Raw genomic sequence first — 21,575 nt, 5'->3', positions numbered from 1 at the left:
CCAGGTAGCTGGTAGTTATTAGGGTCCAGGTGATCACTCCAGCCTTGATATTAACTTTATCACATCTCAGTCTTGTGAACAGAAGCAGTGGTTGTGGGTAAACTTGCTATGGTTACCCTTCTGGTTACCTGATATAGCGAATTTCATATCTAAAGTTGTTACTCTTTGGTACCGTGTGGATAATATGTGGAATAATTGTGTCTTTCAGGATGAATGCTATCAAGTAAGACAAGTGTTTGCTCAGAAACTGCACAAAGGTCTTTCCCGATTACGGCTTCCACTTGAGTATATGGCAATTTGTGCACTTTGTGCAAAAGATCCTGTAAAAGAAAGAAGAGCTCATGCCAGGCAGTGTCTGGTAAAAAATATCAATGTGAGACGCGAGTATCTGAAACAGCATGCAGCTGTTAGTGGTAAGCGTATATGAAAATGAAAAGTGTACTTTCCCATCCTGCCAGTTTCAGTTTTATAGAACACAAAATGATGTTACTGTTATTTATTATATTCTAATTCGCCCTCATTAAATAAGAAGTTGTTACTGTTTTTCAATGGCAGCTTTTCCTTTTAATAGGTCATTTTAAAATATAAATGCATGGGTATTTAAATATCAACCCATAGCTCTTTATGCAACTGGCTAAAAGGCCAAGGGAAAAAAAATCAGTGACTTTGGAGGTAAATAAAACAGTAAGCGATACATTTATGAAGATTGTCTAAGTACTATCTTTTAGTTTAAAAAAGTACAGGTCTTTGATCTTTATTGGTTGTCCTCACCTGTAGCTGACATTTAATAGCAGGTTCCTGTGTGCCTTTTAAAAATCTGCTCACTTTACCCCATCCACACTATTAGTTTTTGTGCCCCTCTGACTTCTGTGACTTGATCAACAGCATTAAAATCCATTCAGTTATGCAAGTCAGAAATCAGAGGCATTCTTCACGCCTTCTTTTTTCCTCTCATTGGTCACTAAATCCTCTTAATTCTTCTTCTGGATATCTTGAATATTTCTCCTTAACTCTCCTACACTGCTATATTTCACTTGGATTATTTTATATACTCCTAACAAACTCCCTGTTGTAAATGTTCCCCTGTCTCTGACCCACCTCCAACTGTGCCACACCACTGTCAAAATTATCTTTCTAAAACAGATCAGATCACATCACTTCCTTGCTTGAAACCTTTGTCGATTCCTTATTGCTCATAGGATCAAGTTGAAGCTCATTAGCACGGCCTTTTATAGTTTACTCTCAGCCTGAGTTTTAAGCTTTCTCTCTAGCTACTCCTGACTATAAATTCTGTGCTCATTGTACTCTGGATTATTTGAAATTTGTATAGCCATCTTTTTTCTCTGTTGTCAACTCTGTCTGGAAATTGCGTTCCCCTTCTGTCCAAACAAATAAACTAACAAAACCAAGGAGAGTGGTTTGCCCCTTTTGAATCCTTTAAAATACAGTTTTCGTGTTACCTCATCACTAGGCCCCTCTTTCTTTCTGTTCCTATCTCACCTTAGAAAAAATGAGGGCTCTGGAGTCAAATCCCACCACTGCCATTTACTGGTTGTGTTTGGGCGGGTTACTTGTGCAATCTGAGCTTTAGTTTCCTTTCTGTAAGACTGGTATAGTTTTACTCATAGCTTATGGTGGTTATGATTATGATTAAAAAATTATGTGTATAAGCACCTGGCATAATGCATGGTCCAAAGAAGTACTCAGTAGTTGTTAGCTATTCTTATTTTAGGGCACTGTCCACAATGAAGTATAGCTTCTGTCCTGTCCATGCTTTAGTGTGAGGTCTTTATCTAGTCTTATGCATCTTTATATTTAAAATAGTAAGCCCCAATAAAAGTAGAAGGCCTGGAAAAGAGTAAGCACTCAATAAATGTTTGACAGACTTTTTCACTGACTTTTGAACCTTGCTACTTTTTTCTTCTATACCTACCTTGAAATGAATGATATTACACACAAACTTATTCTCTTTGAGTTCAGCAATAGAAATAAAGAAAACTTGGTACCTTATTGACACATACATTATTATACTCTAGATTGAACATCTGATTTAAAATTTTGAGAGTAGGAAATATAAAAAGAATTGTTCAGAATATGAATCCTGGTCTTTTGAGTAACCTTTATTAAAACTAGCTAGGATTTCCATTCTACCTCTAATGGAATATGCTGATCTCAGTCAAAATATTAAAATATTTGAATTTAAACTAAAAAGATGTTTGTTATTTAAAATGCCCTAGAAACAATGTCTATTCCTTTATATCTGTTCTTATGTTACAAATAGTATCAAATAGTATCAACCGTTACTCCTGTTTTTGTGTCATACTAACTGAAAAATTTACTCGTTTTTTTTCATTTTGCTCTGCAGCTTACAAGGGAGTGTTGAACATAGAGTTACTAATAATAAGAAAAATAGATCTTATGTTCCTTAGTCTTGAATACAGTTTGGGTCACTTTTTCCCATATCTATTGAAAATTGAAATATTTGTCTTTGTAGCCTCAGCACATGGTGCATTTAGTAGGCAAATCAATATTGGCCATGATGGATGAATGAATAAACTTTAATTTATGATGTACCTCAACACTGGACATTTCAGTATATTTTCCTTCCAGTCATATTGTGGTAAACTATTGGGATGCAGGAAACATAGTATCAGAGAGAGAGAGAGAAAGAGAATGAGTAAGATTTGGTTTTCTAACCTGGCTGTTTTTGTTTTGTTTTGTTTTGTTTTTTCTTTTTCTTTTTCTTTTTCAGAAAAATTATTGTCTCTTCTACCCGAGTATGTTGTTCCATATACAATTCACCTTTTGGCACATGACCCAGATTATGTCAAAGTACAGGATATTGAACAACTTAAAGATGTTAAAGAGTAAGACTTTTTCCATCCCATTTTCATATTTTCTGAAAGTTTTTTCCCTTTCCTGCTGATAATGGAATCTCAGTTATAATTAGTGTATTAAATTTATTTCATTTCTTAGGAGTTTAAGGTTCTTTACCTTATTTGTTCTCTTATTTTTCTTTTTTCATACCATCTCTTCATGTTTCATTTCTTATATAATTTCCCAAAACAAGTTAGCATAATTACTGTATTACTGACCTATTTCTCTACCAGTCTGGCATTTCTTTTTTATTGAAGCAACCCATTAAGAGTTTCCATTCCAGTTCTTATCTTTTCCTACTTTCTTCTGAAACACTGTATAGATTTTCATGTGGGGAGAGTTAATACTCTCTTTTATTCACATAGTAAGCACATTTTCTTTGCAGTTACTATCTTCCTCCATAAGGAATAGAGAATAGTCTAATTTAATAATGGGCCAAGTTGATAACCAGGCAACTGATCCCACTTACTACTTCCTTGGTGATTCTCTAATTAAAGTTTAGGACAGTTACAGTTCTTTCAAAGATTCTTGTTGAGAGGCCAGAAGACTCTATATGCCTGGGTGTGGGATAGGGGAATATAACGGTATTTAGAGAAGTCTTTGTAAGACTACCAGAGTTCTTTAAAATATGGATGAGACCCTGTTTCTGTTACAATAAAGAATGACCTTTGTGGTTTTGAATAAATTAATTTCTTATGCCTTTAGCTTCTATTAAAGGAAAATAACTCTTGGTTTCTTGATTCATAGAAATATTTTATAGTTAAATATTTGAGGTGCTTCAAGAGAATAAAATTAAATTATTGATAACTTTCTCATGACAAGAGAAAAAGCTTTTACCCTCTTTTTGCCACAGTTTCTATTTTTAAAAAATAAGCAATTAGTTTTCCCAAAATGAATTCTGTGTTAGAGTGATTATATAACTAATGACAACTTTTAGCCACTCCTCCTTATCGGAACACATTAGTTTTTGAAATAGATAAAATATTCTTTGGAATTTACTGAACATTTTGTGCGGTATTTGTAAATTGCCCTAGTACAGCCATGAGTGATCTCCATTCCAGCAGAGAGCCACACCAGAAGAACTTACCCTGTGCCTGAGGTCTCAAAGGTTACTTTTTTCCCTTCTAGAATGATACCTTGTTTCACATTTCTCTCTTCTCCCATTTTCTCCTCTGTGCTATCCCTCTGTCCCATTGTGTCTGCATAACACAGAGACAAAGCACTTTCAGTATTTTCTTGAGTAGAATTTAATGTAATTAACTTTAAAACTGAGGTACTGAAACTTTCTTTTACTTTTTTCTTTCTTTAAGCAAAAACAGTATGTAGAGTTGTCAGCCATGACTTTTTCCTCAGATTTATTGATGAAGATTCTTACTGTTGAGTAAGATGGTTAGATTTTCTTGAAGATTTCCAATCAGGACTACAGTCAGTCTTGAATATTTGAGGCTTCACTTTATCTATGGCCCAGTTATTCCTTTAAGCAGTCTTCCCTTCCTGTCATAGCCAGGGATTAAGATCACTTCATTCTTTCCACCATTTCTGTTTCTTTTTAACCTGCCTCCCTAGGAAAGTTAGTGAGACTTTGAAAAGGGGTATTACGAACTCCCACGTACATTGCCGATATGTTGTGATATGTATGTGACATATTTTTTTTTCTCTATTGATTTACAGCTGTTTATTTTTAATTTTTCCTGCTCCTGGAGTTCATTATATTTATATTTAGAATTACATCTGTATTTAACAGTGAATTTTTTCTTGGTATTTTTTAGGTGTCTTTGGTTTGTTCTGGAAATATTAATGGCTAAAAATGAAAATAACAGTCATGCATTTATCAGAAAGATGGTAGAAAATATTAAACAAACAAAAGATGCTCAAGGACCAGATGATGCAAAAATGAATGAAGTATGTAATTCTTTGTAAAGTTATGATTCCATGTTCATTTCAAGCATTTGAGTATAGGGTATGAAACTTCTGTAGACAACGTCAGTCTTTTCTGTTAGTAGTATAATAAATAGTAGTATTCATATTAGTAATAATTAGACTTACTAACATAGAATTAATATAGAATTAGTAGTAATGCTGTTGCTAGTAAACTAATGAAAATAATAGAGTAAGTCTTTTAACTTACACTGTTGTCCTGAAAACTGCATATTAAATGCATGTTCTAGAATTACTCCTAATTCTCAGAGTCTAGGATACTGATTTAAGTACCTAATTTTCTTTTAATACCATTGCAGAAACTGTATACTGTGTGTGATGTTGCCATGAATATCATCATGTCAAAAAGCACCACATATAGTTTGGAATCTCCTAAAGACCCAGTACTACCAGCTCGTTTTTTCACCCAGCCTGACAAGGTAGTTATTTTAGGATTTGTTTGTATAAGTTGAAATAAAATGTATTCTCAACACTAGGTTGTGGGAAGATCACGAAGAATCAGTATCAAGAAGTGACCCACTACTAATGTCATGAAAAGGTTGCCATGAGTCTTAACAATGTGGTTCAAGACCAGAATATGGGCCAAACTGGAGGACACAAATAGGTTCTGAGATGAGTTAGGATGATCTAGAGTTTGTATTCCAAGTTTTATGCTAGTCTAAGGGCACAGGCAAAAATGTGATCAAAGCTTGTAAATCTATGAGATAATGGCCATTGATCCAAAATGGGAAGGAGAATGCTGATAGAGATAGTCTGAAGTTATAAGCCCTTGAGATTTCTAACTGGTATGGGGAAACAAGCAGAGAACTGACACTAAACAGGCCCAAGACCCTGGGAACACTACAGGGATGTTCCCAAACCACTCTCAGAAAACTCAAGTATTGTATGATACTAAAAAAGGTGTTTTTTAGAATCTCTCTTGGAGTTTTATAGTGCATCTAAGCCTGTTAAAGTAACTGAGAGGAAACAGCCACTACCTTTTTCTTTTTTTTAAAGCAAAATACCAGTTAACGTCTTACCCAGTGTACAGTGTTTGCTGATGAGCTCTTAGAGCTCTAGCATGTTAGAGCTCAAATATGTTGTGTTAGTACTAGAATTAGTACGAGGTTAGTTTAAGCTTATTACAGCATTTAAAATCAGTGACTAAAATTTTGTGTTTCAACTGACTATTTAGTTTAAACAAATATGTATTTTATAATGTACTTTAAAACAAAAGCTGCTCTATGCTTTGTTGGCTTTTGAATCGCCTCGTAGATACAGTGCTTCAGTAGACATTGACTATGATTTTTTTCCCTTGCTTGTAGAACTTCAGTAACACCAAAAATTATCTGCCTCCAGAAATGAAATCGTTTTTCACTCCTGGAAAAGTATGTTTTGAAAATTGTTTTAATTTTTATGTGGTAGTTTATTTTAGTGTGACTGTTGGCATAATTATGTTATTTAGTATTTCTTTAAAAATTGATGCATCAAAAGTATTAGATATCTTCCATTTACTAGTAAGAAATAGTTATATTTACTATATAGATGCAAGCTGAGATATAGAACTTGTTTTGTAGCTTTGGTAAAACCCTGGAGACCTTCTTTCAAATATCTTATCCTGTAATATTAAGACAAAAATATTAAAGTAAAAAAAATCTTACGTCCTTCCCTAGCAAGAGTCTAATTATCAATTTTCATTGTTGACTATACATTTTATGTGCTCTCACTTCCTATGTAAGCCTTTTACTGCAGGTAACTAAGAAACTTAACTGTTATTCTGTTTATATAGTTTTATATTTGTTCAGTGATATTCAATTTATAATTCTTATTCTTATTTTGCTGAAGGATAGGCAAGTTTTTCATGATTTGTATATGTAAATACTTTGACAGGTGTTATTTATGCTTCTTTACATCTAAACTTTTGGTTTTAATCAAATAGAAAGATATGCGTTTTTCATTTCAGCCTAAAACGACCAATGTTCTAGGAGCTGTTAATAAGCCGCTTTCATCAGCAGGCAAACAATCTCAGACAAAATCATCACGAATGGAAACTGTAAGCAATGCAAGCAGCAGCTCAAATCCAAGCTCTCCTGGAAGAATAAAAGGAAGGTAAGTACATAAGAAATACCATACTTAACATTTGAGGACTCCATCAAGGCTATGAGATCTAAAATAACATCATTTACATTTAATGTCAGTGAATGAAAATCAGTGCATATCTGAACATTCCTATTTTAACACTGGTAGCCATTTACAAGTTAAATGTATTTGCTTACTCATTTAGGTAGGTACTCCATCTTAGCCTTTCATATTTTAGCTTGTTGGGGCAATCATTGTTGGTAGACATAAGCTAGTTTCCAAACTAAATGTCTAGTTCATCCATACAATGGAATACATAGTCATTAAAAAATGATGAGGTATGAGCTCATATGAAGAGTTTCCACAATATATTATTGAGTGAAAAGGGCAAAGAATAGGACAGTGTAAAGTATTTTTGAGTTTTTAAGAAGGGTTTGTATTTTCATTTGCTTGTATATGCATAGAAAGTTTTGGGAAGAGTACACAATGTCTTAATAGTGTTTACAATAATCTAGTGTAGGAGGGAGATGATTTTATATTCTGATACGGTTTGAATTTCTTTTACCATGTACGTATATAAACTTTTTTGTTTAAAAAAATAGTTTAAAAACGTACTTTTGAATTATGCTTTGCAGGAGATTTTTTTTTTCTTCTTCTTAAGAAAGAAAAAAGGAAAATAATTCACACTTTAACTGGTTTTAGCATGGGGCTTAGCATACCATTTGTCAGCAGCAGAGCCTTGTACAAGGCTAAACTGCCACCATTTAGTCATTTTGCTAAGTTATTGTGAAAGATTATGTTGTCTTTTGCACTGTTCATAACCAATCAGTAAAGAAGGGAGGAGACATTCTAAAATGTCTTATCAATTTCCTTGTAATAAATAAATTATTAAATGATATATAGTATAATCGAATTAAAACAAAAATTACATCTAAAGTTCTTGTTTTTTTCTAGATTCCTGTTTTAATGCATACTAGTGGCTGATACCTAAGTGACCCTTCTTTACCTATGTCATTTAGACATTTTTCTACTGGATGGCCTCATATTTAACATGACCAAAAACATTTCCAGCAATTCATTTCCTAAATTACTGGCTTTTCTCCTTGAATTCCTGGTTATAATCAAAGATGATCTAATTCACCCATCTAGGCTAAGAGCCTCAAAATTGTCTTTGATTTTTCCCCTGTGCTAATAAGTTTTGCCAGTTATTTTTCTCTACAGTGTTATTTAATACTTCTCTTTTCTGCTATCATCATATCATTCATTCCCTTTCTTTAATTACTGTAGTATTTGGCTATTTCCCTTTCTTATTTCTCTGGCTATGTATTGTATATCATATCACTGCTAGATAATCTTTTTATTTATTTATTTATTATTTTTTTAAATCAGTCATCAGTTTTATACACATCAGTGTATACATGTCAATCCCAATCGCCCAATTCAGCACACCACCATCCCCACCCCACCGCGGTTTTCCCCCCTTGGTGTCCATACGTTTGTTCTCTACATCTGTGTCTCAACTTCTGCCCTGCAAACTGGTTCATCTGTACCATTTTTCTAGGTTCCACATACATGCATTAATATACGATATTTGTTTTTCTCTTTCTGACTTACTTCTCTCTGTATGACAGTCTCTAGATCCATCCACGTCTCAACAAATGACTCAATTTCATTTCTTTTTATGGCTGAGTAATATTCCATTGTATATATGTACCACAACTTCTTTATCCATTCGTCTGTCGATGGGCATTTAGGTTGCTTCCATGAGCTGGCTATTGTAAATAGTGCTGCAATGAACATTGGGGTGCATGTGTCTTCTTGAATTATGGTTTTCTCTGGGTATATGCCCAGTAGTGGGATTGCTGGATCATATGGTAATTCTGTTTTTAGTTTTTTAAGGAACCTCCATATTGTTCTCCATAGTGGCTGTATCAATTTACATTCCCACCAACAGTGCAAGAGGGTTCCCTTTTCTCCACACCCTCTCCAGCATTTGTTGTTTGTAGATTTTCTGGTGATGCCCATTCTAACTGGTGTGAGGTGATACCTCATTGTAGTTTTGATTTGCATTTCTCTAATAATTAGTGATGTTGAACATCTTTTCATGTGCTTCTTGGCCATCTGTTTGTCTTCTTTGGAGAAATGTCTGTTTAGGTCTTCTGCCCATTTTTGGATTGGGTTGTTTGTTTCTTTAATATTGAGCTGAATGAGCTGTTTATATATTTTGGAGATTAATCCTTTGTCCGTTGATTCATTTGCAAATATTTTCTCCCATTCTGAGGGTTGTCTTTTCGTCTTGATTATGGTTTCCTTTGCTGTGCAAAAGCTTTGTATTGTATATCATATCACTGCTAGATAATCTTTTTTAAATGCTACGTTTTCAGGTTATTCCATTGCTTGGAAATCTTAATTGGCTTCCCTTGTTTGTTTTCAAGACCATTATATAGTTTTACCCAGTCCTCATCTCCCATTGTTATTCACAACAAATGACTCATAGTTTCCCTGCTTTACTTTTGGTTAAACTTTCTTTCAGCCTTTGTTGCTTTTTTTCTCCAAATCCCATCGGTTCACTAAGATTCTTTCTAAGGGAATGAGCTAGGTGTGTTTGAGAGATCAATTTGGCTGGAGAGTAGGAATGAGAGAATAATGGTCAGGGATGAAGGTGTGAGGTACCCAGATTATGTTTGGACTTTGTGGGTAATGTAAGGAATTTGGGTTTGATTTTAAGTACAACTGGAAGATGTTCTGGAGTCTAGTGGTCTAATTTGTGCTTTTAAAAGATTGCCCAGATTATTGGTGGAGAATAGAGGCGTTAGAGTTGAGATAGGAAATGCCACTTTGGAGTCAGCTAATAGTAATCTAGGTAAGGGATGAAAAGGGAAGATGATGGAAAATAGCCAAATGGTGTTAAATATGATACTAAAACGGATACTTTTTGAAAAGAATGAAACTTTTCCTCATAAAGTTATAAAGCTACACTAGGGAACAGGAAAAACTTTTAAGGTTATTTGATTGTAATAACAATTACAAATGTCTGTATTAAAAGGCTTGATAGTTCTGAAATGGATCACAGTGAAAATGAAGATTACACAATGTCTTCACCTTTGCCGGGGAAAAAAAGTGACAAGAGAGACGACTCTGATCTTGTAAGGGTGAGATATTTGGTTTGATTTTATAATAAGTACAATAATAATAATTTTTACTATGTAAATAATCATTTTTACACTGAAACCAGTTAATTTTACTCTCAAGTTTGACATCTGATTTTACTCACAAATTTGAGTTTATAATTATCCTCTACCATGTAATTTAAGTATGTTGAACCTCTTGTGTTTCTTGTCACTCTAGTAAGCAATCTTTATTCTTTAGAGCTTTGGAATCAAACATGCCAGTTCCATACTCAGAACTGCTTGGCTTTTGTGTTTTTTTTAAACACAGTAAATTTAGGCTTAGCCTTAGAGAGGAGGCTAGAATTAGGGTCCTTAAAGTTTCCTTCATTTCAGTTGATTTCTTGAGCCTTTAATTACTAAATAAGTTTCTAGTAAATGTAGGAAATGCTACTGTTTTCATAAAGTCCTTGTTTAGTTTTAAAATCTTAATGGCAATGATATTGATGTGTGTGTGATAGGCATAATTTATAAATGTCATTTGTAGACAAATTTGGTATTTTTAGTACAGATATAGAATACAGTTATGTATTGCAACACAACCTGATGGCATTAATAATTGAGCACATTTTGACTTTCGAGGTTAGCTCTAAACATTTCTTGAATAACCCATTAGGTTCCCTGAATGAGTTCCTTTATCAGTGAAGTGTGGATACTTAGGTGGTAAGGTTTATCAGAATAAATGAATTAGCCCAAATGAATGGTTGTTGCTGCTGTTTTGTTATAAAGATTAATATTTTTGATTAATGATTATCATAATAATGAAAGTTAATGTGTTTTAATCTACTCGATTAATAGAGGCAAAAGGTTATTAATAAAAACATTTGCTTTCTCTGACATAGAACTTGCCCTCCTGTCTTCCACTGGCCCAAGCTTACATATCCCATGAAGTTTAAATTATTTTCAGTTTTTTTCAGATTTATCCAGTAATTTATTTTAGCAGATTGTTTCTCTTTCCACTTAAAAAAATTAAAATTCTAAAATTCTTACTAAATCCTAACTATACTATAAATTCGGATTTTTATTGGCTGTTTAAAATTTTCACCCAAACAGAATTAAAAATTGATTGCTTAGCCAGAAAGGAATCCTGTTATCTTGATTTATGGAAGAAACCATGAGTTGGAAAAGGTATTTATGTCTTCTAGTCCTGCTTCTCACTTAGTGCAGAAATTCCTTCATTATCATTTATGAGAGTTGGTGCTTGAAAATGCCGTAAGTGGAGAGCTTATAATTTCTCTCATTTGTTGGAAACCTCAACTAGGCTACCCATACCCACATATACTGCCTCCTTTCCCTTCCCACTACCCCCTTAATTAGGAAGCATGGTTAATATTTTGCTAGCCTATAAATTCCATATCTAGTTCTGCCTTTTGGAGCAATGCAGAACAAAGTCTATTTTTTATAGAACAGTTTTGAATTTCTGAGCTTTTGAGATTTATTTATATAATTAATGAAGGCCTTTGGCTGTCTTTTGTGTAACATTGCATCCATTTCCAGAAGAACCTTATTAATAAGCTCATTTTAACTGAAATATTCTCAAGAGGTGAGCATTATGAGACAGAAGTTCAATTTAAAGACCAATAAATTATGGTGAAAGAGTGTTGTCTTTTTTTTTTTTTTAACAATTTTATTTATTTATTTATTTATTTATTTATTTATGGCTGTGTTGGGTCTTCGTTTCTGTGCCAGGGCTTTCTCTAGTTGTGGCAAGTGGGGGCCACTCTTCATCGCGGTGCGTGGCCCTCTCACCACCGTGGCCTCTCTTGTTGCGGAGCACAGGCTCCAGACGCGCAGGCTCAGCAACTGTGGCTCACGGGCCTAGTCGCTCCGCAGCATGTGGAATCTTCCCAGACCAGGGCTCGAACCTGTGTCCCCTGCATTGGCAGGCAGATTCTCAACCACTGCGCCACCAGGGAAGCCCTCGTCTTTTTTATATACTACGAGCTTCACATTGAAATTTCACTGCAAAGGGATTATTCTTCATATACATTTGTATTGTAATATTTAGTTTTACAAATAACATATTTTCCCCATTTCCTGCTTCTAACCTCAATTTTATACCCCCTCTGTTCTGAAAACAATACGGTACAAAATGAAAAATTAGAGAATGTAGTGCTTTAGGAAGCTTAGATTATTTTATGATATTCTCAAGAAAACAGACATTGAATTTCGGGTTTGCCAACAACCTTTTCCGGAGCATAAATGAATTCAGCCACTTTTTCAGATCTTTGGATGTCAGAATGAATTGTAGCATTTAAAATTAGAGGGTTTAGTTTTAATTTAATATTTCTCTTCCCATCTCTAAGTAATGACAGTTAATTTTTAATTTATGTACAAAACTCTAGATAAATACTAACAAAGTAAAACCAATTATTTATAGGTCTTTATTTTCCCCTAGATTTCAAGGATAATTTAAACGCTAAAAAGAATAAAAAGCAAATCAACATCCCAAATAAAAATACTAACAAGATAATCTCAGATCATGCCAAGCAGACATAAATAAAATTTAGAATTCATTCTTGACAAATATGAACTCTTTGTAAATTAATACTAGAAAGATACTTCATTAACATGCTAAAAGTTTTATCTGTTTAAATCAGTAGTCAGTGATTTAGTCAAAATTATTATTCTTAAAGGCAAAATACTTGAAACGTTCTTATTAAAAATCAGGAACAAAACAACCTGTTATTTAAAATTGTTCTAGAATATTTGACCAGTTCTGAAAGACATTAAATAGGAGCCAAAAGTATGACAATGAAAAAGAAGAGACAAATTTATTTTTATTTTTGTACTCTTAAAAAAAATAAGGGAAGCAGTTGAAAAACTTAAGAGTGTAGGCGTATGTATGTATGTATGTATATATGTAACTATAATTTTACTCTGGTAATTTTACTTTATATCAGATGTACACTTGGGGGAAAGGGGATTTGCTTTACAACACTAACCATTACAACAATGAAATTAGATAGATGGATCTAAACATAACCTTAAAAAGAGGTAGGGGGAACCTATGTGGAGAAAATACCAAAACTGAGAAACAGAAGAGAGAGAAGACATGCCATATTCCTTCATGGAAAAAATGAGTTAAAAAGATGACAGTTCTTTCTAAATGAAGATATCATTGTAAAATTCCAGTGTGATTTTAAGTCCATGTGGAAGAATAAAATGGATGCAAAAAAGAGGAGTAATAAGATCAGCCCAACCAAACACAAACATACTTAGTTATAATTAGTAAACTATTGCGCTGTTGTTACATTAGCCCAGAAACATTATTATTTTTTGAAAAATAATGCAAAATAAAGGAAGCATTACAAATCAGTGATTTTGAAATTGATTAGATGTCTGTTTGGCAGTGGAAGTAGGAAAAACAGTTTAGAACCTCAACTCAGCATCCTATTCTAAAACAAGATACAATAATATCTTAGTCTGCTCAGTCTGCCATAACAAAATATCATAGACTGGGAGGCTTAAACAACACAAATTAATTTTCTCACATTTCTGGAGGTTAGGAAGTCCAGGATCAAGTGTGGGCCAATCCAGTTCCTGGTGGGAGCTCTATTCCTGGTTTGCAGATGGCCACCTTCTTACCGTGTTCTTAACATGGTGGAGAGAGAGACAGCAAGATCTCTCTGGTGTCTCTTTTCATAAGGACACTAATCCCATCATGAAGGTCCCACCCACGTGACCTTATCTCAACTGAATTACCTCCCAAAGGCCGCATCTCCAGGTAGTATTGTATCATAACACTTCAGCATGTGAATTTTGTGGGGACACAATTCAGTTCATAACAAATAGGAAATAAAATTTAAATATACACAAAAGTGTAGAATATTTAGATTAAAACTCAGACTTTAATAAACAAATGGACAAAGGGCATAATACCAAGGATATAATTAGGCAGTTCACAGGCAGGAAACACAAATGACTAATTAAACATATTAAAAAATTATAAGTAATTAGATAATTTTTCTTTTCACTGATTTTTTAAGAATATAAATTGGAACAAACCTTTTGGAAATTAACTTAGTACTATAAATATTATGTGTTTTATGCATGTGTATACCTGTGGAGAGCATTATAAATTCATATGCACTATTCTTGGTTTCTTTGAAGAATTTCCTCAGTCTCCATCTGCTGGTCAGTGCTTAAATTCTGTGAATGTAGACTGGTATTTCATTTTAAATTTGAAAGTCACTGATTTTTAAATTATTTTTTTTGTTAGTTGTATCTGGGAAGAAGTGGTATCTTTGATTCAGAAGTGTTTTCAGAATTTTTAATAAATGATGAATATGTTTAAACTTTTGTATCTTGCAACCTCCATTTATAAAATAAAAATAGTTCTTTTATGATGTGTATGCATGATATATATATAACATAGTTGATATTTTATGTCTTATTATACATTGTGTGGTAAAATTAGGATTACTTAAATTGACTATCAAAACAGATCCATTATACTTTAGTATAGTTGTCCATTATTTAAGCATTGAATTTAGAATGTTCTTTTTTATGAAATAGCTCTTCACCAAAAATTTATAATCTAATCAAATACTGATCTTGAGAGGTTTCATTTGAGGCTCTCTAGCTTGAGTAAGAATAAAAACTTACCCTCTTACCCCCAGATAGTGTTTTAAATTAGAAAATTATTAATAAAAGCAAGTAAGTAGTTATGGTTCTGATGTACTTAGAACTCTGTACCTTATTTAGGTATATTTTTATGACTGAAGTGGATAACACATTTTTCTTTTGATTCTTAAAAATACATATACTAACACTGCATACTAAGTTTTATATTTGAAATTGTGGCTTTTATTCCTAGTCTGAATTGGACAAACCTAGAAGCCGGAAAAAAACACCTGTAACAGATTCAGAGGAGAAATTAGGGATGGATGACCTGACTAAGTTGGTACAGGAACAGAAACCTAAAGGCAGTCAGCGTGGACGGAAGAGAGGCCATACGGCTTCAGAATCAGACGAACAGCAGTGGCCTGAGGAAAAGAGGCTCAAAGAAGATATATTAGAAAATGAGGATGAACAGAATAGTCCACCAAAAAAAGGTAAAAGAGGCCGACCACCAAAACCTCTTGGTGGAGGTACACCCAAAGAAGAGCCAACAATGAAAACTTCTAAAAAAGGAAGCAAAAAAAAACCTGGACCTTCAACAGCAGAAGAAGAGGAAGAAGAAGAAAGACAAAGTGGAAACACAGAACAGAAGTCAAAAAGTAAACAGCACCGAACTTCAAGGAGAGCACAACTAAGGTAAGTATGTGTAACTCTAAACTGCATACATTTAGTTACTATATTATAAATCATAATTTGATGCTATCCACATTTGGGTCTTCCCCAAAGCAGAGCAGAATCTCCTGAAACTAGTGCAGTTGAATCCACACAATCCACACCACAGAAAGGACGAGGAAGACCATCAAAAACGCCATCACCATCACAACCCCCCAAAAATGTGTAAGTTGTAAATAATATTAAATTTCAAACCAGTTTCAAATTATTTTGCAGGGGTTCATAAATTTCTAAATATACATAGGGCTGTATTTAAATCCCATATATTTAGCCCCATTACACTAGGTAAAATAACATTTTTGTAAACTTACCTAGGTGATTGATACCCAGTCAACCTTTGGTGACATTTGTACATTTTTACAGGTTTTAGACAAAACTTTATAAATGAATACCAAATAGTTTATTATTTCCAATACATACTTTATGGTACCTGAAGAGATGATGAAGTATTTTTAAATAATTACAGTATAGACCACGTTACCTTGTCATTCCATGCTACAATTTTTCTTCATGTCTTTTCCTCAACAGCTTTAAAAAATAGCTTTTACACTTTTGCTTTGATTCTTTGAACCATGTCGGAAAGTAACAGGCATCATTTTTCTTAAATTACGTCTGTGGAAATTACCACATGGTGATCTCAAGTTTTTGATGTCTTGATTTTGTTTGTTTTCTAATCACATTAACACATCTGTATCTATAGATAGTTTTGGATGTTCACACAAGTACATGTTTATAGGAGAGTTACAGTAACAAATCTGTGTCCAAACTTATTAAAGTGACAGGGGCATCAGTGTTGTAATTTGTAAATTGGCACTTTTTTTCTCCTCAAAGTGGAAATAGAATAGCGTGTCTTCTACTAGAAATTTTGCAGTTTTTCTGAAAGTAATCCCATACTTCAGTAGCTTGACTTTTCAGAGTTGCCAACAGACCTTGGTTAAATACTCAGTTACCTTCAAAGTTTTTCCTGTTCCTGTGTATTCCATAGGAAGAGGAAAAGTTACCTGAGTGTCTAGCCAGTACTTCCTGCCTTTTTCTATATAATTTTTCCCTCAGGTAAAAAGTAAAGGTAAGTACATTTTTGTGGCAGCTTCATAAATGTGTTTGTATTCGACCATGGAAAATCATTGTTTTTTCGATAAAAAAATATTCTTAAGGCATCTTAAATTCCCATGGTTAATTTTATAACAAGAATATAACGGGGTGAATATCTTTCATGCTCGTAACTTTAATTTGTTTCTATTTGGGCCTCATAAAATTAAGGGCTTAGATGATTATCATGTTACCTCCTAAAATTACACAAGTTCCTCACATGAGTGTTCTAAATCAAACAAGCATTTCTGTTAAAAAATCAATACAGAAAGAGATTCTGTATTCTGTCTTAACAGCCTAACTTCCTTTCACTGGGAAGCCCCTTTTTAGAGGCAGTGTAATAACATATGTTATGATTTGTCTGTTTTCTTGTTCTGACCTCAGTGGAGTTGAGAAAGATTGTATTATTTTCCTTGTATTTTCTTCTGTTAATTCTGAAAAACTGAATCAAGTAAGTTTGAGTAATTGGTTTGAGTATGGATTAAACAATGTCTATTTTCGATTGCTTATAGAAGTGATAGGCTAAGTTCTTAATTAAAAAAACATATTTATCAAGAGAGATACATTTAATTAAATGGTGGCATCTATTACATATTTTTGAGTGTCTCCTGTTTCAGAGAGTACTAGGTGCTAGGGAATATAGTGGCACGAAACGGGCACGATTCTTATCCTTATAGGACTTACCATCTAAATGGGCATGTAGTCATTAAATAATCACACATAAATATGGAATAATAAATTGTGATATGTGCCCTGAAGGATAAAGTTAGGGTGCTGTAAGAGAATGTAATGACAGGGCTGGGGAATTGGGGAAGTTTTCTCTTTGGAAAGTGACCAGTTGATTCCTTGAGAGTAGTAGGAGTTAGACTGATAGAGAGTAGGGAGAGGAACATTTCAGGTGGAGGGAACACTGTTTTGGAAGGTTCTGAAGTGGGAAAAATCTTGGCAAATTCAGAGAGCTGAAGGAAGGCAAGGATATTGCTGTATTGTAGTTGTGGGGAACTGGGGAGTGGAAAGAGATGAGAATGGACAGGTAGGCAAGGCCTGTCTGCAGGGCTTTATATACTGTATTAAGGAGGTTTATGCAGTTACTCTCAGTACATAGGGGGCTCTCTAGGGGGCGTGGCAGCAGCTGTTTTTGCATTTTTGAAAGATGACTTGTAGAGAGAAGAGGCAAGAGATGAGAATGGTTTAGAAATATGTAGTAACAATGAAGATGGAGAGAAGTGAATGGATTTGAGATTTCTTTATAAGTAGACTCTTAGGGCCAGATAAAGAGTTGTAGACTATGATGAAAGACTCTAAAATTTCTGCTTTGAGCAACTCAGCCTTTTACTGAGTTGGGAAAGATAAAAGGAAGAGTAGACTTTGGGTTATGTTTTAAAATCCTTTATGGTATTGGTCTCAGTCACACTGACTTGTTATTTGGTAGATCTTTTTATATGTAAGATTCTAGGATTAAGTGCTTGTTTAGGGTTCAGAATGTAAGAAAAATATTTCTTGGCTTACAAGGTAATTGAGAATAAAAATGATAATAAATGAAAGCCTGTGAAATATTTAAAGCATTTCCTGTTATGAAGTAACCTACCACTTAAGGATCAGAATGTTCATTTTATTTTACATGTGTTTTACTCTAGCCGTGTAGGACGCTCCAAACAAGCCGCTACTAAAGAAAATGATTCAAGTGAAGAAGTAGATGTGTTTCAGGGTAGCTCTCCTGTCAATGATGATAATCCACAGGAAGAAACAGAGGAAGAAGAAGTTTCTGCAGTAAATGTATGTGCTTATGAAAGTGCCATGTGTAATAGTATGGAATATAGAATTAGAGTTGGTAAATATTTGGTCAGATCCATTTAGCACTTGCTGTTACTTAATAATTCTAAATATTTATATATTTTTCTTCATTAGTTTATAGTGTTTCATCTACCGGCTTAGATAGTGGAGACTATATCCTTTGTGAAAACCTGAAACCAAGTGAGAATAATAGATGTAACCTAGTGAAAGTGTAAATGCCCAGTTTAAAACTGAATGCAGAGATGAACAAGTGGCAGTCTGATGTCAACACCTTACGCATTTAAGTTCTCCCTGTATCTGTTATATATACTCTTGTTTATGTTTCGTAAGTATTTGTTTGAGTTTCCCACTAGCTACTAGTAGTTAGTCGTATAGAATAAAATCATGTCTTTAACTAAAATTAGCTTTTGGAATTCATAAAATTGGTAATAGACACTTCTTTTACAGAAGTAGGAATGTGATGCTTCCTGAGACACTTTTTTTAAAAGAAATGAATGGTTTTGCTGGTTACATCTCAGATTTTTCTCTTTGGAAGAAATATAATTAACACATTTAAGTAAGAGCTGTCATCTTCCTAACATTAATGCTGACTCTTTGGGTCAGTTCAGCCAGCCATTTTTGTTTGAAAAACCTGTGTTCTTTGATCAGGTCCCAGGGTTGATCCCTGCCCCTCTGTCCTATTTAATATAATCAGCATTTCTGTCTGCATCAGGATGCATTTATGTGAATGAATTAAGACCACAGAAAAATATGTTGAATTATGGTCTCAAACTAGTTGGGCTTGTTTGTAAAGGGTTTTTTGGGGGTGTAAAAATAAGGCTGAAGGGTTGTACATAGTGACTGATGTCTTCATCAAAGAAAAACTATACTGTAAATTAATTAAATTAAAATCCTGTTCTATTTGTATTGCTCTTGTTAATACTGATCTTTTTTGAACTAAAGTTTTATGCTTTCATTAGTACTTGCCAGTAAGTGGTAATATGTCTGAATTTCAGATTATTTATATGTATTTGATAGTTGTTATGATCCAAACTCAATAGCTGTTTTCTGAGAAAGACAGCTGTAAGCCTAAATTCATAAATATCAAATGTTTTCTTTTACTACAGAAACATAAGTAAAAAGGTGATATTTGCAATTGTTTTTCTTGCTGTTGACATTGACTTCTGTTCATTTCTCTTTAAAATTATTAAATAGAAAAGTAAGATAGTTCTCTCTTTTGCTATCCTGGGAAAGGCTGTTTATGGGCATTCATGTATTATGTACGTCTAAATATGTGATGTCAAGGCAGAAAGTTAACATAGGAGAAAGGTTTTGAGGAAAGAAAAGCAAAGAAAATCAGGAACATGTAAGAATAATGATTGGTTAAAAAATAATAATAATTACTGCTGTGTCTAATTAATATGTACCCATTTTAATTAAGCATCTGGTGATATTTCTTTCAAGGTACGGCGGCGAAGTTCTAAAAGAGAAAGGCGATGAACAAATGTCATTAATAACTTTCTATGTGAAAGCTTTGAAAAAAATAATTTTTTGTCAAGCTTCAGGCCGAGTAAAGCCTTTGATGCACAAAATGGGACTGCTGAAGAGTGGACAGTTGGACCTTACTCTGATGACCTCATGTATTTGTGGTCACATGCTTTAGCCATGCACACAGTGATAACATTGAGTATGGAGTCTTGTGAAAAAGTCTAATGTGCGATGGCTATGTAGACATAAACTAAAGAAGCAACTTGTAAATATATTTTTTCTTCTTCTTCTTTTTTTTTTTTTTTTAATGTTTCTGACTTCTAAAGTGCTTGTATAGCTTTTATCTGCGGCTTTAAACTGACAGTACCCAGCTGTGTATCGGATCTATTGATTTGAAAAGAGTTTGTTAGGATAGATCTTAAGCAGTAATCTGTCAGTGTTCGTATTTGTATTCTCTGCAGTTTTACTGTGAAAATTTTTTTTCAACAAATGGTGTCATTTTCTTGATGGCACGATTTGTTGGAGAGCTAAAATGATCTCTTTCCCCTGTGTATCTTACCTAGTGTTTACTCCTGGGCACCCTTAATCTTCAGAGGTGCTAAGTTGTCTGCCATTACACCTGAACAATGCCTCTGATGGGAGGATGCCACGCAAACTGTGGAATAGTCCTGAAGTTGTTTGATTATTTTACACCTCAGTATTGGTCCCAGAATTTTCTGGCCTTTCATGGCAAGGAAAATTTTAAAAAGAGAGATTTAAAATATTATAATTTTAAAGAGTGTGTTATAAAATAATGTACTGAATTCTTTATCCCATTTTATCATCCCTTTTCAGTTTTTATTAATCTACTGTATCAATAAAATTCTGCAGTTTGAATTAGTTTTTAATAGTCTAGAATGTTATTGTGTATAGATGTTTCCTCTTGAACATTATGTTCAGAAAATGCAAATTATTACACTATAATATAAAATCTGATATATACACATTAGAAGTGTTTCAGTTCTCCATAACAGTGTAAAGTTAATCAGAAAGAAAAAAATTTTATTGATGCAGTGTGTCTTTATAAAGCTGTTCTTGAAAGCAAGTGTTTTGTATTTTATAGTGAGTTGCATGTTTATGAAAAAAAGTGCTGAAAATGGGATGTGCTCTTTTCTGTAAATTCGTATTTAGCCATAGTATATGATAGATTGCCCCATAACATAGTTTTTCATCAAGAGTTTATTATTGTACTTTATTTTGGAGCCAAAAATTGTTTCTGGTGGGGAGGGACAGGGTGGGAGTGATATATCCAACTATATGAGCTACTGTAGGTATCACAATCTTATGAACTTTGAATGAAATTCCACTTTGTCCAGATTGGGAGAAGTGGAAATATATTTGGGTTTAGAGCATATCTTTTTTCTTTTCTTTGTTGTAATCTACAAAATATAGAAACAAAGGCAGCATCCTTTATACAGTTTTATGAACTGTATTTTCAACCAAAACATATAGGTTACAACTTAATGCTTTCCTAAATTCATTTTAGTATTTCAGATGCTGTTCTTTCATTTTTTCATGGTTACCATCAGAAAAGAAAATCATATTCTAACTTATTAAATTTATCACAATGGATAATGGAGCATTTTCATTTAATATGCCATTATGTTTAAGGTATATTTCGAGTTGGTTATAATAGATGGGGGATATAATAAAGAAACTACTATTTTGGAAAGTGACATTTTACTATTTTCCAGTGTATATCACAATTGATGTGATTATTTTTCTTTTGAAGATTTCTTCATGTTTATGAAATGGCCTTTTATTTTTTAAAAGTTTTGAATTGTGTCTTAATCTCTCAATATTTAACTATTCTTCATCTACAACAGTACTGACACCAGTGATTATGGGAGG

At 33.5% G+C, this 21,575-nt stretch overlaps 1 protein-coding gene across 6 annotated transcripts in view; it reads left to right on the top strand.

Annotated features, from left to right (window-relative positions):
- PDS5B (PDS5 cohesin associated factor B) overlaps window positions 1-20,661 on the top strand; it is a 193,750-nt gene extending 173,089 nt beyond the window's left edge. For 2 of the 6 annotated variants that reach the window (XM_061171203.1, XM_061171202.1), the window contains exons 25-35: window positions 209-413; window positions 2,753-2,867; window positions 4,647-4,779; window positions 5,115-5,234; window positions 6,120-6,182; window positions 6,758-6,903; window positions 9,920-10,025; window positions 14,860-15,299; window positions 15,390-15,500; window positions 18,062-18,200; window positions 19,662-20,661. In XM_061171203.1, coding sequence (XP_061027186.1) covers window positions 209-413; window positions 2,753-2,867; window positions 4,647-4,779; window positions 5,115-5,234; window positions 6,120-6,182; window positions 6,758-6,903; window positions 9,920-10,025; window positions 14,860-15,299; window positions 15,390-15,500; window positions 18,062-18,200; window positions 19,662-19,697 — 1,614 coding nt within the window. In that variant the 3' untranslated portion in view covers window positions 19,698-20,661. The remainder of the gene's footprint in view (window positions 1-208; window positions 414-2,752; window positions 2,868-4,646; window positions 4,780-5,114; window positions 5,235-6,119; window positions 6,183-6,757; window positions 6,904-9,919; window positions 10,026-14,859; window positions 15,300-15,389; window positions 15,501-18,061; window positions 18,201-19,661) is intronic. The other 4 variants (XM_061171206.1, XM_061171205.1, XM_061171204.1 and 1 more) reach the window with 4 other exon arrangements.
- The last annotated feature ends 914 nt before the right edge of the window (window positions 20,662-21,575 follow it).

Source organism: Eubalaena glacialis, chromosome 16, assembly GCF_028564815.1.
Source record: "Eubalaena glacialis isolate mEubGla1 chromosome 16, mEubGla1.1.hap2.+ XY, whole genome shotgun sequence".
NCBI classification, from domain to species: domain Eukaryota; kingdom Metazoa; phylum Chordata; class Mammalia; order Artiodactyla; family Balaenidae; genus Eubalaena; species Eubalaena glacialis.
This window is presented reverse-complemented; position numbering and strand designations above follow the sequence as displayed.